General features: G+C 45.0%; 1 protein-coding gene across 1 annotated transcript in view; it reads left to right on the top strand.

The window, feature by feature from the left end:
• The first annotated feature begins 657 nt into the window (after positions 1-657).
• The window catches only part of SLC1A4 (solute carrier family 1 member 4), a 40,807-nt gene continuing 25,800 nt past the window's right edge, over positions 658-15,664 (top strand). The window contains exon 1 of the mRNA XM_036750520.1: positions 658-1,497. Coding sequence (XP_036606415.1) covers positions 974-1,497 — 524 coding nt within the window. The 5' untranslated portion in view covers positions 658-973. The remainder of the gene's footprint in view (positions 1,498-15,664) is intronic.

The following is a 15,664-nucleotide window of genomic DNA, read 5'->3' as shown; positions in this document are numbered from 1 at the left end:
CCGTCTTTTCCTAGGACACAGTTACTCGTTTATCTCCCTCTTAGCAGACACGGGACCCGCTGTCCTCACCAGAGCCCCAATCGGGAGAGGCCCAGGCTTGCCCTGCAGAGATTGGGGCACCGGCGGAGCTGGCTTAAGGAGGCTCCACTCAGAGACACCTCTACGGGAAAATCCCCTCCTCACCCCAACCTCCTAATGTCACTTTCAGGAGGAAACTCGGGGATCTCGGCGTCACTCCTCGTATATTCATTAGCCCCACTTTTTGCCAGCTGAGCAGCCCCCGCTGTACTCCCGAGAGCGGGGTGCGGAGGCGGTCTGTTGCGAATATTATCTGTCCCAAGACCCTGACCTCAAATGGTGTGGCTCGAACAGGTGCAGAATCTCCCCCCGCCCCCTCCAGAAAGCAACGGTGCTCCACTCCACCCTAGCGCCCAGCGAGGTGAAAAGAGGCTGCTACCGGGCGATTGGCCAGAGGGTCCGCCCCCACGCGGGCTCAGACAGCGCCCACCGCCAGACCCCGCCCCAGCTCCGAGTAGAGCAGGGCGGGAGGACGTCGGGCTCAGGAGCCAGGAAAGGAGGGAGGGAGGAGGGATAGAGGGGATGCTGATTGGTCGAGGCCGCGCCGGTGGGGCGGGGCGTCCAGGCGAGAGGGGTGTGAAGGGGGCTGGCTCCTCTCCTCGTTGCATCATCCTCAGCCCTCGGCGCCGCTTCTGGAAGCCCGGTGCGGCGCACACGACTCCTCCGGTGCTCCAACCCGTGCCCGGGGCCTCCTCGCCGGCCCAGCCTTGCCCAGTCCTGCCCCGCACGTTCCTGCCCCGGCGCGCCAGCTAGGGAGGAGGAGGACGAAGCTGCGTGCGCTCCCGCTTCGCCCGCTCCGTCCGACCCGGTCCTCGGGGGAAGCATCCCCGGGGATCTCCAGTCCTCTTTCCCAGCCGCGGTCCGGGATCAGCCCGGGTAGAGCCAGCCGGAGAACATGGAGAAGAGCAACGAGACCAACGGCTACATCGAGGGCAAGGAGCCGGCCCCCGAGCTGGGGGCCGGCGAGGCCGGCGCGCAAGGGCGGGCGCGGCGCTGCGGGGGTTTCCTGCGGCGCAACGCGCTGGTGCTGCTGACCGTGTCCGGGGTGCTGGCGGGCGCCGGGCTGGGCGCGGCGCTGCGGGGGCTAGCGCTGAGCCCCGCGCAGGCCACCTACCTGGCCTTCCCCGGGGATATGCTGCTCCGCATGCTGCGCATGGTCATCCTGCCGCTCGTGGTCTGCAGCCTGGTGTCGGGCGCGGCCAGTCTGGACGCCAGCTCCCTGGGCCGCCTGGGGGGCATCGCGGTCGCCTATTTCCTGCTGACCACGTTGGGCGCCTCGGCGCTGGCTGTCGCCCTGGCTTTCATCATCCGGCCGGGAGCCGGCGCTGGGGCCCTCCTGTCCAGCGACCTGGGCTTGGAGAGCTCAGAAACACCCCCAGTCACCAAGGAAACCGTAGATTCGTTTCTTGACCTGGTCAGGTAATGAGACTTCTTTTGGCCTTCCCTCCCATCACACCCGCTTGCCCCACCCCGCCTTCTGTATTGGAAGACCCGGAGCCTCTAGGCAACCGAGTTTAAATTGGCATTATTAGAAAGTTTCACATCCCCCCCCCCACCTTACCTCCACTTTATCCCCCCCCCCCATCCTAATTTTGCAATTGGCTACAGTGATTTTTCAAAGATGCAAATTAAAAGTCACCAATCTATACATAATGTTAAACTATGCAATGTAAATCTATCCCTGGCAGGGCCTTTATCACCCAACAGAAAAGTGAAATTGTGCTGTCCTCCCATAAATCTTCCCAAATTCAGTTATAACTACTCTGTCCTTTCCCAGAAGAGGCCAACAAAGCTTCCCAGTTATACTGGTGAAACAGGAGGGTGAGGGTTGCTTCAAGGTAAGATGAAGTGCACCCTTTCCTGAGCAAAGATGTCAGAAGACCGAGGATTGGGCACTTCTCTTGTGCCTTCCTAGAAACTAAAACAGCTTGGGGATACTTTCTGCGGAATTTGCACAGCCACCTTGTAAAGAGTCAGGTTCTTTGCCTCTCTTTGGAAGGGCCTTGTGATTTGAGTCATAGAAGCTTAATCCCCAACAAATAAGGCTTGAGGCAGTGAAGAACCATTTTTATATACTGAGGCTGAATGATTTGGTAATCTGGTACCTCCATTTCTTCATCTAGAAAATGAAACGAGCATATGTTTACCACCTGATTCTTGGGAGGTTGAAAGAAGGAATATGTAACTAGGATGAGGGGACCATAAGTATCCAGACGTAACTGAAACTTGGAAGGTAGTGGCAGCCTTGTGGAGTCCTTTGGCAATGTAGAAACAAAGTTTTGTACCCAGTAAGCAAAAATGATTAGTTAAAATAGAAAGCCGCCAGATTCAACCTACTAGGTGCCTGAGTAATTGCTTTCAATGGGGAGAGAGTATTAATAACTTATTGGAGGGGAGGGGAGGGGAGGGGACGGTGAGGAACTTACAGTGAGGCCACATGTGGCCCTCTAGGTCCTCAAATGCAGCCCTTTGACTGAATCCAAACTTCACAGAACAAATCCCCTTAATGAAAGGATTTGTTCTGTAAAACTTGGATTCAGTCAGAAGGCTAAAACCAAGGACCCAGAAGGCCAGGTGTGGCCTCTAGGCCACAGGTTCCCCACCCCTGGGAAGATGAAGCAAAACCTGAGAGAGAGGGAGATACCTGCACTGTCCTTTGAAAGGAAGCTAGAAGATCTAGGCCTAGAAGATGAAGAGAGTTTTTTCTAGAGTCGGGGAGACACCCACTTGTGTGAAGACACAGAAAAGTCAGGAAATGTGTGTGCCAGGCACTGTTGATGGCTCAGGTTCGTTGGAACAGAGAAAGTACATGAAGGGAAGTAATAAGAAATGATGAAAGGTAGACAGAAAAGCAGCCAGTTACAGAGGGTTCAATTGCCAGGATAAGGATGTTATTCTAGAGGCGCTAGGAGACATTGAAGATTTTTCAGTGGAGTTGGGGGTGACGTGGTCAAATCTGTGTTTTAAGACTATCACTTTGACTGCTGTGTGAGGAAGAGACTGGAGGCAGGAAGACCAATTCTGAGGCTGTTGCAATAGTTCATGAGAGAGTCTATAGGGCCCTGAACTAGGGTGATGTCCTCCCTTATCTTGTATAAGCTCCCCCCCAGCAGAAATCTAAAAATGGGGCAGGGTATTCTGTCCCTTCTACCCATCACTATAGAGATATCCCTTTCCCAAAGTCCTAAGTGAAAGAGTCTCATACCTGGCACATTTTGTCCTGGTTGGGAAACTAGTTACTCTGGGTTTGAGAGAAGGATGTTCATTCATATCTCACTCTTTGTGACCCCTTTTGAGGTTTTCTCGGCAAAGATACTGGAGTGATAATGCCATTTCCTTCTCATTTTACAGATGAGGAAACTGAGACAAACAGGGTTGAGTGACTTGCCCAGGGTCACACAGCTAGCAAGTGTCTGAGGCTGGATTTGAACTCATGAAGATGAGTCTTCCTGATTTTAAGCCCAATGCTCTATCCACTGTGCCACCTAGCTACCCTAGCTACTGGATCTGAGACAAGTTGGAGGTTATGCGGGTCTCAAGCATTAGGACAGATTAAGGGGGAAAGCAAAGGTCGCCTAGCTGCACTCATCCTAGCACACCAGCCAGATTTTAGGAATTGAGAAACCTCTGAAATTCGTAGGTGTGGAGTAAAACAAATAGGGATTTATAGGTGACATGCAATAATAACTCATATTCATATAGTGCTTGAATAAGTAACTGGCAGATCTGTAGTGAGTTCTGTATCTGTTGGCTGTCATTGATCTCAGGGCATGAGAGTGATGGTAAATTTCCTTCCTCTTCAGTGGGGCCAAGTAATCAAAGTGAAGGTCTAGCTTCAGTGACATCCCAGGTTGAGCTTACTCAAAGTTAGGGGTGCCTTACTGTTGCAGTGGAGGCTGGGAAGGGGTGTCAAAATCGTGTGTTGCAGCAACACCAGCTGTGGGGTAAAGGGCTTATTGTTATGCTTTTATCTTGCCTGATTATGGTTGAATGGCTCTAAATGTTAGCTTTTTAAGCCCCAGTTCACTCTAGCCAGCTTCTCTGCAGGTGAAACTTTAAAATAATTGGTTTGTTCAAATCCAGTTACCAGAATTCTTGGCCAGAATGTGCCTGTTGTAAAATGATCTTGACTTTTGAAAGGAATGCACAGGGCCTCATCAGTCCAGAGCTAGAAGAGACCTCAGAGGTCATCCTAGTCTGACCCCTTATTTTACAGGTAAGGGGAGGTTTGAGTGACTTGCCCAAGGACCCACACAACAGAGATGCAATTTGACCCCCAATCCTTTGACTCTTCCCACTGTACTATGGTTATTTTCTGTTTTTATAGCTTCGCTTTAAAAAAAAAAGTTCATGGGGAGGAAGCGATTTAGGATTTGGGGAGCAGGATGGTATGGTGAATAGAACACTAGGCTTGGGATTGGGAAGATTTATCTTCCTGAGTTCAAATCCAGCCTCAGACACTTTCTAGCTATGTGACCCTGGCAAGCCACTTAACCCTGTTTGCCTCAGCTTCCTCCCTATAGAATGAGCTGGAGAAGGAAATGGCAAACCACTCCAGGATCTCTGCCTAGAAAACCCCAAATAGGGTCATTCAAAGAATCGGACACGACTGAAAACGATTGAACAGCAACAACCATTTAGAATTTAGTGTAAATACTTAAGAACCAAGTGGGAGAGTAAGCCATGGAGTTTGCAGCATCAATTTCCTTCCTCCGGGTTAGTTGAGTTAATTAATGCTTTTCTCCTTTTTCAAAACCACTTTCACATATGTTACCTCCTTTCATCTAACAGCCTTCCCATAATGCAGGTAGGGCAGGTGGAGGCATCCTGTTTTATCATTGAACAGATGGAGCCAGAGAGATTAAGGGTTTTGGCTGTGGTCACACAACTCTTTGGTAACAGCCAGGACTAAACACCAGGTTTCTCACTCTTAGTCTAGTGGTCTCTTGATTAACGATGCTGTCTTGGTTGGTCATGGAGGCCAAAGTTGGGAGGGTAAAGCCTGAGTGAGACAGTTAGTTATGCTCCCAATCCTGGCCATTCATCTCCAAAAACGTAAACCTTCCATCCCAAGGTTGTAAGGAGGAAATCAATACAGATCCATTTCCCTACAGAAAAAAAAAAAGACAAAAAAGAAATCACTTGCCTTGTTTCTTTTGGGTTTATAGCAGCAACTTCTCGAGTATGAATGAATGTGTATGTATTATATGAGCTTATGGTGTCATCAGTGTGGGTAACTCATTCCGGTCAAGTTGTTAAGCATTTCTTCAGTGCTTTTATCAGGTATGAGCACCAGGTGTATGAAAACAAAACAGGCCATGCCCTCAAAAAACTGGAGTTCTGTCAGGGGTGGGGACACAGAAGAGTTAGTACAAAATATATACAAAGTAAATGCAGAGTAATTTAGGGAGGAGAGGAGAACCCTAGCCTACCGGAGGAATCAAGAAAGGCCTCCCGAGCTGAACCTTCAATGGAAGTAGTGATTCTAAAAGACGGAAGGGAGAAGGAGGGGAGAACATCCTAGGAACATGAGACAGCCTGTACAAAGACCTGGAGGTGGGAGGTTGAATAGCAATACCTATTCGAACATATATTGAGGGAATAATCTCTGATGTAGTCTATAAGGGAAATGGCAAATGAGCAAGTTTGGATGGAAGAGTATGGGAAGGGGAAAGATCATCTCCCGTTTGGTTCTGAGCTTTTTTATTGTCTCTCTGTTGCTCCAATCTAGGGGTGTGTGTGTGTGTGTGTGTGTGTGTGTGTCTTTTATATTGATGGAGCAAATCATCATATCTACCTCTGTGTGAGGGTGTATTTGTGCAGATATATTTAATGATTATAGGGGCTAGATGTGTGATTTCATTGGAAGAGGAAACTCTTCCTTCCGGAGTGACTCAGCCCCTTCTCTTTGATTTATAATCTTAGAGATTTGTTTGGAACACTGAAAAAGGTAAGTAAGTGACTTGCCCAGGTCTCCAGAGCCACTATGTGATAAAGGTTCCAGGGGTGGGGAACCAGCAGCCACATGTAGCCTTTTCACTCCTGGGTGTGGCTTTTTGATTGAGTCCAAGTTAACTGAGTCCAATTAAATGAGGGGATTTGTTCTGTGAAGTTTGGATTCAGTCAAAGGGCCGCACTTGAGGACCCAGAGGGCCACATGTGGCCTTGAGGCAGAAGGTTCCCCACCCCTGCTTCAGGCTTTGAGGACAGTTCCTTATCCAAGATGCTGCTGCCTCCTCTGGTTATTTAGGATCACTATTCAAATACTTCTGTCAGACCAAAGCGAAGTAGTTGACTAGAATAAAAGAAAAAGCATTGAGTTTTGAGCCACATGGAAATGCTTTCCTAAAACTCAGTATTCTACAGGTAAATATTCATTAAAAAAAATATTGTAACGCATGACTGGTTTTTATGTGACTTTAGACATGTCCTTTGACAATTTAGGAATCTCGGGCTTCCTTGCCAAACTGTAGTCAGATGAGACAGGGGATCGGGTAGAACAAAGATACTCAACTATTCTTTTATATATGGTACATACAGCCAAAACCTCCCTTACCTGTCAGCCGCGTATCTTAGAACTCACCTGGAAATGGCAGCGATGAGAATCATTGTTTACACCTTCATAGCGCTTTGTAGGCAGTGCAGGTATCATTTATCCCAATTTTATGTAGCAGCCACAGTAAATGACATTAAATCTCATACACAAAAGCATATGTATTTTTCCTTGCAGGAAAGCACCCCAGTTTCACTCAAACCCTATTTAGCCTTTCTTTTCCACATCATTCTAACAAGTTATGTAACTTCCCGTTGCAGAGCCCTGTAGGGTAGGATTTGGACCAGAGGTGGTGGGTACTAAAAGGTGGCACTGTGAAAATAACTGCAAAGGAGGAATCGGGGAAAAGAAATGATCAGATGCAAGAACTCAAACGCCTTGAACTGTTTGGCATATTTTGGGGAGTATTCAGTATATTAGGCAAATAGCTACCAAGGGGCATTGGTATAGTTATGTACAGTGTAGGCCAAGAATTAATTTTCCACCATGATGACCCTGAGTCATCAAGAAAAAGATAAATCACATTCTGAATGCCCAGTTTAAGGCAGGCAGGGAAAGATATCATCTGTTTTTGAGAGATTTTCATCCAAAAAAAAAGTTTTAAAAAATTTCAAAATTGTTTTTGCTATGTATATAGGTAAGATTTAGTTACCTAGACTGAATCCTCAGAAATTATAAATGGGACACCATCCTAGGGTTATATTATTTTTGTTGTTTAAATAGGATTAAACATGAGGGTAAATGAAATTGAAAAAGACAAGGAGCTCTGGTCCCAGGGAATGGAATGGGATTGGGGGGGTGGTGGGAGGGTTGGAGGAAGACTAGCAGAACAGCAGCTGAAACTGATGCGGCCCATGAATGAGTCATTAACCATGGGGGTGGAACAGGAATAGTTTGCTTGGAAAACAAGAAAGAAGTTTTAACAAATTGTTTAAAAATGAGAAAGTAAAGAAATCTTCACAATTTCTGCCTTTGACATCCAGGCCTTTTCCCCCACCTTAAAAGTTTACAGGCACCAAAGTAGATAAACCTGGTCAAGTAACAATATCTTTCTGGGTTGACTTTTACTGATTTGGAAAATGGGGGGATTGGTCCAAGATCTTTAAGGCCCCTTCCAGTGCTGAGATGCTGGCTGACTGTGACTGATGTGGGATCATTCTGCTTCTGAACATTGCCTATCTGAGCTGTCTCCATGTGTCAACTTGGAAAGAAAAGGAATTTTTTTTTCCAGTTTTTAAAAATTTTTATTTAAAGTTTTGAGTTCCAAATTCTGTCTCTTCCTCCCTCCCCTCCCCCCCCCACCGCCGAGAAGTAGGCAATCAGATATTGGTTATGCATGCCCAATTATATAAAACATAGGAAAGATTCTTTATTACCATACAGAGCCCACTCTCTACAAGAATGTCCAGTAGGGACCGGAGGAGGGTTCTCCTCCCTTTGAGTAAACAGTGCAGTCTTGTGGTATGTCAGCCTTGGCTTCTAGTCTCTCATGACTTTTTCCTCTTCATTTCTCAGAAGTTTATAAACACCAAGGGCAATACTGCTGAATCATAACAGGAAGTGCCATCAATTCTCAGGCCTGGTGTGTAAGGAGTTAATTTGTCTCAGGAGGGGAATGAGGGCTCAAAAAATATAACTGAGACTTCCTAAGAAAAATGTAATAATGTGTCATCACTAAGATGACACCTGGAAAAAGTGACTTTGGAAGTTTTTCTTTTCTAAATATTGACCTTCCTGTATTTTTGTCTGTTGTTACTGGAAGTAGAATCGGGTATAATTATTAAGTCTCACAATGGTTGATTGAGACTTAAGGTGGTATGAGGGTTTCTTGTCCCTAAAGGAACTTAAGCGTATAGCTTATTAGTATTGACTGTTGTACAGCCTCAGTTTCCCACTAGGGAAAATATCCTAAAGATTTCAGGGAAGTGAGAGGCAGTCTTTTCCCAGGAAAGAAATCACATTATTATGATTGAATTGAAAGAGCAATCAATGAACTACAGAATAAATAACTGGACAAAAAATAAAGGGTGCTGGATTTTAGAATCAGAAGACCACAGGTTCCTGTGCTAACTCTTCAACTTATTGATTTGATTTTGAGCAAGAGCCTTAATCTCTTTAGGCTTCAGTGGTTTGATCTATAAAATGGGAATAATCCATGGACCATCTCCCTCAAAGGGTTACTGTAAGGAAATTGCATAAATAGGTTTGTGGTTCATCTGTCTGTCAATCAACAAGCATGTATTAAGCACCAAGCAGTCTGCTAAAAGGTGGGGACACAGGGCATTAATGGAGCAGCCCCTGAGCTTAATGGGAAAGACATATAGACAAAACAAATACCTAGGGAATTTGGGGAGGCAAGGTCATAGTGACCGAGGGCATCAGAATAGGTTTCATAAAAAAATGGCTCCTGAATTGAGTCTTCGAGGAAACCACAGATTCTAAGAGGCAGAGGTGGGAGAGGGGACATTCTAGGTCTGGGAGACATCCAGGACTGGAGCAAGGAGATGAGAGATGGAAATGTTAGGTGTATAGAGTGGCAAAGAGATCAGGATAGCCTGAGGAGGTTCTCAGCCAGGCATTCCACTGAGTGCCTTCTTCCAGTAACTTGTTTGTTGCTTGGTAGGGCTGCCTCCTTCCTGGTCTGTGATTTGGAGCTTACATACTGAATTCTTAAATCATAGCATAGTACTCTTGCAGACCGTTTGCTGCAGAAGAAAGGGGTTTCCAGTAGTGGAAGGCATCACATTGATGGGGTGCTTGTGCTTGGACCCTAATTCTAACAGCCTTCACTTGGGTGCCTGTGCCCGAACGCCAATTCCAAAACATATCTAGTTCTCAAAACATATTCTGTCCCAGGCAGTCTCTCTCTCTCTAGCTAAAGGGCAGCATGCCCCAAATTATCTCTGCTTCTTCCTCAGTAAACAGCTATGCCTAATTATAGATTGATTTCTGGATGCTGATAATTGGCTATACGCTGAGTCTAACATATATCCTAGACATAGTCAAATGTATACTCCCTTGCATTAATCTTGACTAACAAGACACTTGATGGAACAGTGGTGTAGGAGAGAAAAAAAAATCATACAAATACTCATGCTACCTCCCCCATAGCCAGGAACAATCCCCAGACTAAGACTACTCCTAGCCCATTTTCCACTCCAAGATACACAGAGAACTGACACGTTTTATTGTTTTTAACAGTGGGCACTGAGGATAAGAAATATTTACATGTATTTCATACACTACCATATCCTGTCCCAGGTCACCTTTGAAATTTTCAGTTAATTCAGTAAAGATCTTTTGAACATTAAAAAAGATTTTTTTGTGGCGGGGTGGGGGTGGGGGGCAAAGGTAAACAGCCCTGCAACATAAAAATATACCTTAGAAGAAGTTAAATAGTTGTATATTCCTGCCCTATATAACAAGGAAATGGTTAGTTGAATTACAGTAGGCCCCAGACAATGAGACTTGGCTTAAAACACCAAACAGCCACCAGACATAAAAGCTGAAAGTTTTTGGAAGCCTTGAAACTGCTCTGTGGGCAGTTTGAATGAAGTGTGGCCTAAACCGTTTTTAAAAAACTAAAAAGCACAGGCACCATTTTTGCTGGGGGGGGGGGGTGTTCCCCTTAAATCTCTACTTTGGGCCTCTAGGGGCTCCTTCAGGCTTTGCCGAATTTCAGCTAATTCCAGGTAGCTCTGGTTTTGTCATCGTGGGCCAGTGGAAGTGTGCTCAGTGACTATGTGTTGTTCCTGGGGTTTTTTTGGTTTTGTTTTTTTCTTTTCTTTTTTTTGAGGGGGAAGCCCAGCAGCAAAGAAGAGGCCTATTTTTCCATGCCTAAAGGGACCTCATAGAGTTTCTGATCTAATTCTACCCTACTCCCATGTTATAGGTCAGAAAGCTGAGACTCAGAGAGGTTAGGCTTACCCAAAGTCATATACTAGGTGATCTAGACAAGGTTTCTTTAAATACTCATTTCAGGCTGATTGTGGTCATTATTTTTGCTCTGTGCCTGTGAATTTATCAGCACCTGGATTTCCTTCTAACGATGCAGATTCCCAATTTGCCTGTAGTTTAGGCTGAGAAAATTGCCTGGGATCATGAAAGGTTAAATCTGTGGGTCACACAGCTAGAATGTCTCAGAACCGGGCAGAATTTGAACCTGGGTGTTCCTGACTCCAAAGCCGGACCCTTTACCCACGATGCCATGCTAACCATCACTTGGCGTGATGCTACTTGGTAATCAGTCATCACTAGTCAGCAATTCATATAAATGACTCTACTTGCTATCATATTTATAAAGACAAACCAGTTATTTCTAGGGCCAGCTGGGGGAGATCTGGGTCGAGAAGAGAGCTATTCTGAGTCCTTTATGAAGACTCTTAAATCCATAACTGAAGAAGACCCTTCTCCAGCATGGGGACCCCAAGACCAGGGTGTTCTAGGATTCCCCTAGCTAGGTAACAGGTCCCAAGTGTTTGTTCTGGCTCCTAATGGTGCCTTAGGTCACATTTGGCTTGAGACCAACACTTAGCAAAGTGGCTGGCACATAGTAATTGCTTTGACGTGAATTAGGCGGGGCAAAGCCTGTTCTCTTCTACAGTGGGCATAGCCCTCTTTCATCAAAGACCTAGGACTTCCTGTTTCAGAAAGGAAGCAGGTGAGAGATGAAGAGAATAAATAACAGCACCCAGCATTTGTATAGCATTGCGAGATTTGTTTTACACCTGTTATCTCATTTAATTCTCAAGCAAGCCCATGAGTTAGGGGCTATTGTCCCCATTTTACAGGTGAGGAAGCTGAGGCTGGAAGGTTAATTGATTTGCCCTGGATCACACAGCCAGTGAAGTGTCTGAGATAGCATTTGAACTTGGGTTTTCATCCAAGTCCAGTTCTCCATCCACTGAATCATGTAGGTGTAGTACCTCCCTCCAGTAAGAAAGGGAGTGGGGTGACGAAGGGGAGGGACCCACAGACTCTCAGTTCATCTCTTTCCTTCTAGAGTCAGGCTTATATAGAGGGGCATATAGAGAGGAATAAGCTGTGATGTTTTCAATGAAAGGCCCTCTGCTTCCCCCAACTCGGCCCCAATTTCTCTGACTCTGCCAGAACTCTCAACAATTAGAGATTGAATTGGTTTGAGAAATAAGCATCCTCAAAGTAAGACTGGGGAGCTTTCAGGCATTCATTCATATTTATTTAGAATTAGATAAACCAGATTTTCTATACCCATCTGAGGAGATGGAAAGATTGGAAGTTTTCATTGGGGGCATAAGAAGAAGTAGCCAGAGGGCAAAGGTGAAGGTGATTTTGCAGCAGTACAGGTGATCTCTGAGGTCCTTTCCAGCTCTAAATTCTATGATTTTAGGATAGAGTAGTGATAGAAGTAAAGGCTGCAAGAGGGCAGAATTGGGGCAAATGGGGTCCTAGAGCCAAAGGAAAGAGATTGGTGCGGAAAGGGAGTTAAAAGAAGGTTCCCAGAATGGATCTCCCAAAACCTATGGGCTCAAGGCTATGTGGTGCAAATAGAAGTACAGGGTGGTATTTTTGTGTGCTTTAGTGGGAGCTGGGGGATGACATAGCTTATAGTAGGCATTTACCATGTGTTTCTTGGTTGGCTGATTGATTGACTTGGCCCGCAAGAACTCTCCCAGTTAACAGAGCCACTAGACTTATCTGAGAGCTTCCAGAAGTCCAGGTGACCTAAGATCAAACCAGAATGTTTTGTTCTGTACTTAACTACTTTTCTTTTTTTTTCTAATTAGCATTGTTCCATGTATTAATGCATAGAATCAGTCATTTATTTTTAAATTAATTTAGTTATTTTTAGTTTTTAACATTCACTCCCATAACTTTTAAATTTTCTCCACCTCCCTTCCTTCCCCCCACCCAAGATGGCATGCAATCTGATGTAGGCTCTACATATACATTCTTATTATACATATTTTCACATTAGTCATGTTGTATAGAAGAATTAAAATGAATGGGAGGAACCATGAGAAAGAAAAAACAGAAGAAAAAAGGTAGCTTTGATCTGCATCCATATTTCTCTCTCTAGATGTGGGTGGAATTTTCCATCATGAGTCTTTTGGAGTTGAAGCAAATATTTATTAAGTGCCTACTATGTGCCAGACAAGACTCATCTTCCTGAGTTCAAATGTGGCCTCAGACACTTATTAGCTGTGTGACCCTAGGCAAGTCACTTAACCCCGCTCAACTCAGTTTCCATATCTGGAAAATGAGCTGGAAAAGGAAATGACAAATCACTCCAATATCTTTGCCAAGAAAGCCCCAAATGGGGTCACAAAAAATTGTACTCAGTGGAAATGACTGAACAACAGTGTGTGCCGGGTGTAGTTGTTTGTTCTTTGTTTACAGAACCGTGGCATCAGGAAGGTGATGCCATGACATGCAAGTGAATTGGATTTAAGTGAGGGAGGGCCTGTGCAAAGTCACCCGCCTCACTTTCTTCTCCAGAGCCATTTGGGTCCGGTGGCTGATATTCACCAAGACGACTGGAGATGGCCCAGGATGCATTGGGAGACGCTGGCCCCTTCAGGCTAAGGTCTTCTCAGGTTCAAAGTGAGAAGACAATTTACAATGTTAAGGCGCTGGAATTAAAAGGGGTTGGGGAAGGTTTCTTGTAGAAGGTAGGATTTTAGTTGGGGCTTAAAGGAAGCCAAGAAGGTCAGTAGCTGGGAGCAGAGGAGGAAGAACATTCTAGGCATGGGGAACAGCCAGAGAGAATGCCCAGAGCTGAGAGATGGAGGGTCTTGTTTGTGGAACAGCCAGGAGCCTAGTGTCATTGGATCAAAGAGTACATGTTGGGGGAGTAAGATGTGAGAAGACTGGAAAGATAGGAGGGGGCTGGGCTTTGAATGCCAAACAGAGTCATGGAAATGACTAGGAATTATGGGGGGGAAGGGGGCATGTGTGACATGATCAGGTCTGTGCTGCAGGGAGAACTGTAAAATAGTGAAGATTCTGTAAGCTGCATACAACAGGTGGTCTTATTATTTTATAGTCCCACATCATGGGTGGACAAAGAGAGAGAAACGCTAATCATTGAAATGTATTCTAAAGAAATGGCAGCAGTCTTCTATAATGAGTCTGTGTTACAACATACATCTGTCATCAGTTAATTTCTGCAGGCAAGAATGGTTCCCCATGGTTAACTTACCTCCTCACAGGGTGTCAGACCTACTCAGAGACCTGCCAGGTCATTCAATCTCAATGCCACATTTTACAGATGAACAGATGACTCCTGGGAGTGAAGTGGGTTGCCCATGAAGCAAAGCCAATCCTGATTTACTTGGAATAAACTTAATTGAACAAATATTTGCCCTTTTCCCCTCTTCTTCTGTTTGCTATTCTTTGCTGTCAGTGGTTGCCACTCCCTGGCTGTTTGTGATTCCTTAGAATGGTTTGATGTGCTTACCCTTTGGTCTAGAACAAGGTTCTTAACTTTTTTTGTGTCTGGTGAAGCCTCAGGACCTCCTATGAGAATCATCGTTTTAAATGCATTAAACGAAATATATAGGATTACAAAAGAAACAAAAAAGGAAAAATTATATTTAAATACAGTTATTAAAATATTTCTGAAACAATTTAATAGGCCCTGGGTTAAGAACCCCTAGCTAAAAGTTGTCAATTATCAGAATATGGGATGACCTCATATTTTTCTAATAAATTATAATGTTGCCCATAACCAAATAATTATAGCTATTAAAGCTTAAAATTGTACTAAGACTGGTTTTTTTTTTCTTGGAAGATCTTGTAAAGAGTTTTTAGTTGTATTTAAAGAATATTGATGGATCAGGGCTCCACTCCTCCTAAGGGGGAACCGACAGGCTCCAGGGCTAGAGATGCGTCCCTGTCCTATGAGGACTACTGTCAGAGACACCCAGAGTGGGAAAGACTTTAGAGGCTCGTGTCTAGTCCAGCCCACATTTAAATAGAAACTATTCTACCATTCTAGTCAGCAGGTATTTATTAATAAATAGTCGGGGCACCACTGCACCAAGGACTGGAGATATAGAAGCACAAGGCAAAACCTGTGCCCTCCAGAAGCTTACATTGTAAGAGGTGTGTGTGTGTGTGTGTGTGTGTGTGTGTGTGTGTGTTATGTCAAATGAATACAAAGTAGTTTTGGGAGGGAGGACACCAGCAGCTGGAGAGGGTCAAGAAGGGCTTCATGGAGGAGCTTTTGCTAGAAGACCAATAGTGAAGTCAACTCATTCTACTCTTAAATAACTGTAATTTGGAATTTATTTATTTACTTAATAGTTTTCAACATTCACTTTTTAAAAATTTCCCTCCCCCTCCCCAAGATGGTATGCAATCTGATATAGGCTATACATGTACAATCCTATTAAACATATTTCCACATTAGTCATGTGGTGAAAGAAGAATCAGACCCAAAGAGAAAAACCACAGAAAAAAAAAACCTGACAAAAACAGAGAAAATAGCATTCTTCAATCTGCTTTCAGACTCCATAGTTCTTTCTCTGGTCATGTTCAGCATTTTCCATCATGAGTCTTTTGGAATTGTCTTAGATCATTGTTAGGTGGTTGTAATTTTTGAAGTATCTTCCACCCATTTCTTGTTCCTGTTTCTGCCCTCCGGGGCCAAACCAAACAAGACTAAGCCCCTTTCCATAGGACTGCTGTTAACCCCCTTGAAGGCAGCCTCTAGGGGGCCCACATACCCACTAGGGTCTTCTCTAGACTTATGTGTCTCCTTCCCAAGCCAGAGGGTGCATGGGTCAAAAGGCTGAGATGGCATTTTATCAGATCCTGGGATGTCTTTCAGATGTGGGCAGCCCCACTCGTATGGTGAGGCTGGTGTACCCAGACATCCCATTAGGTATCCTCCTGGTACAGGCTAGGTTGTCAAAATAACTCACTATCCCCCCTGCCCCAGCACAAAGTTACCCTATCAGGTCTCAGCTTTTTGTCCTCACTGGCTTTGGACTCTGCCCACCTGTGTTTCTGTTTGAACTTCAGCTCTCCTTGTCTTTTCCTGTTTGCATT

Source organism: Trichosurus vulpecula, chromosome 3 (genome assembly GCF_011100635.1).
Source record: "Trichosurus vulpecula isolate mTriVul1 chromosome 3, mTriVul1.pri, whole genome shotgun sequence".
NCBI lineage: Eukaryota > Metazoa > Chordata > Mammalia > Diprotodontia > Phalangeridae > Trichosurus > Trichosurus vulpecula.
This window is presented reverse-complemented; position numbering and strand designations above follow the sequence as displayed.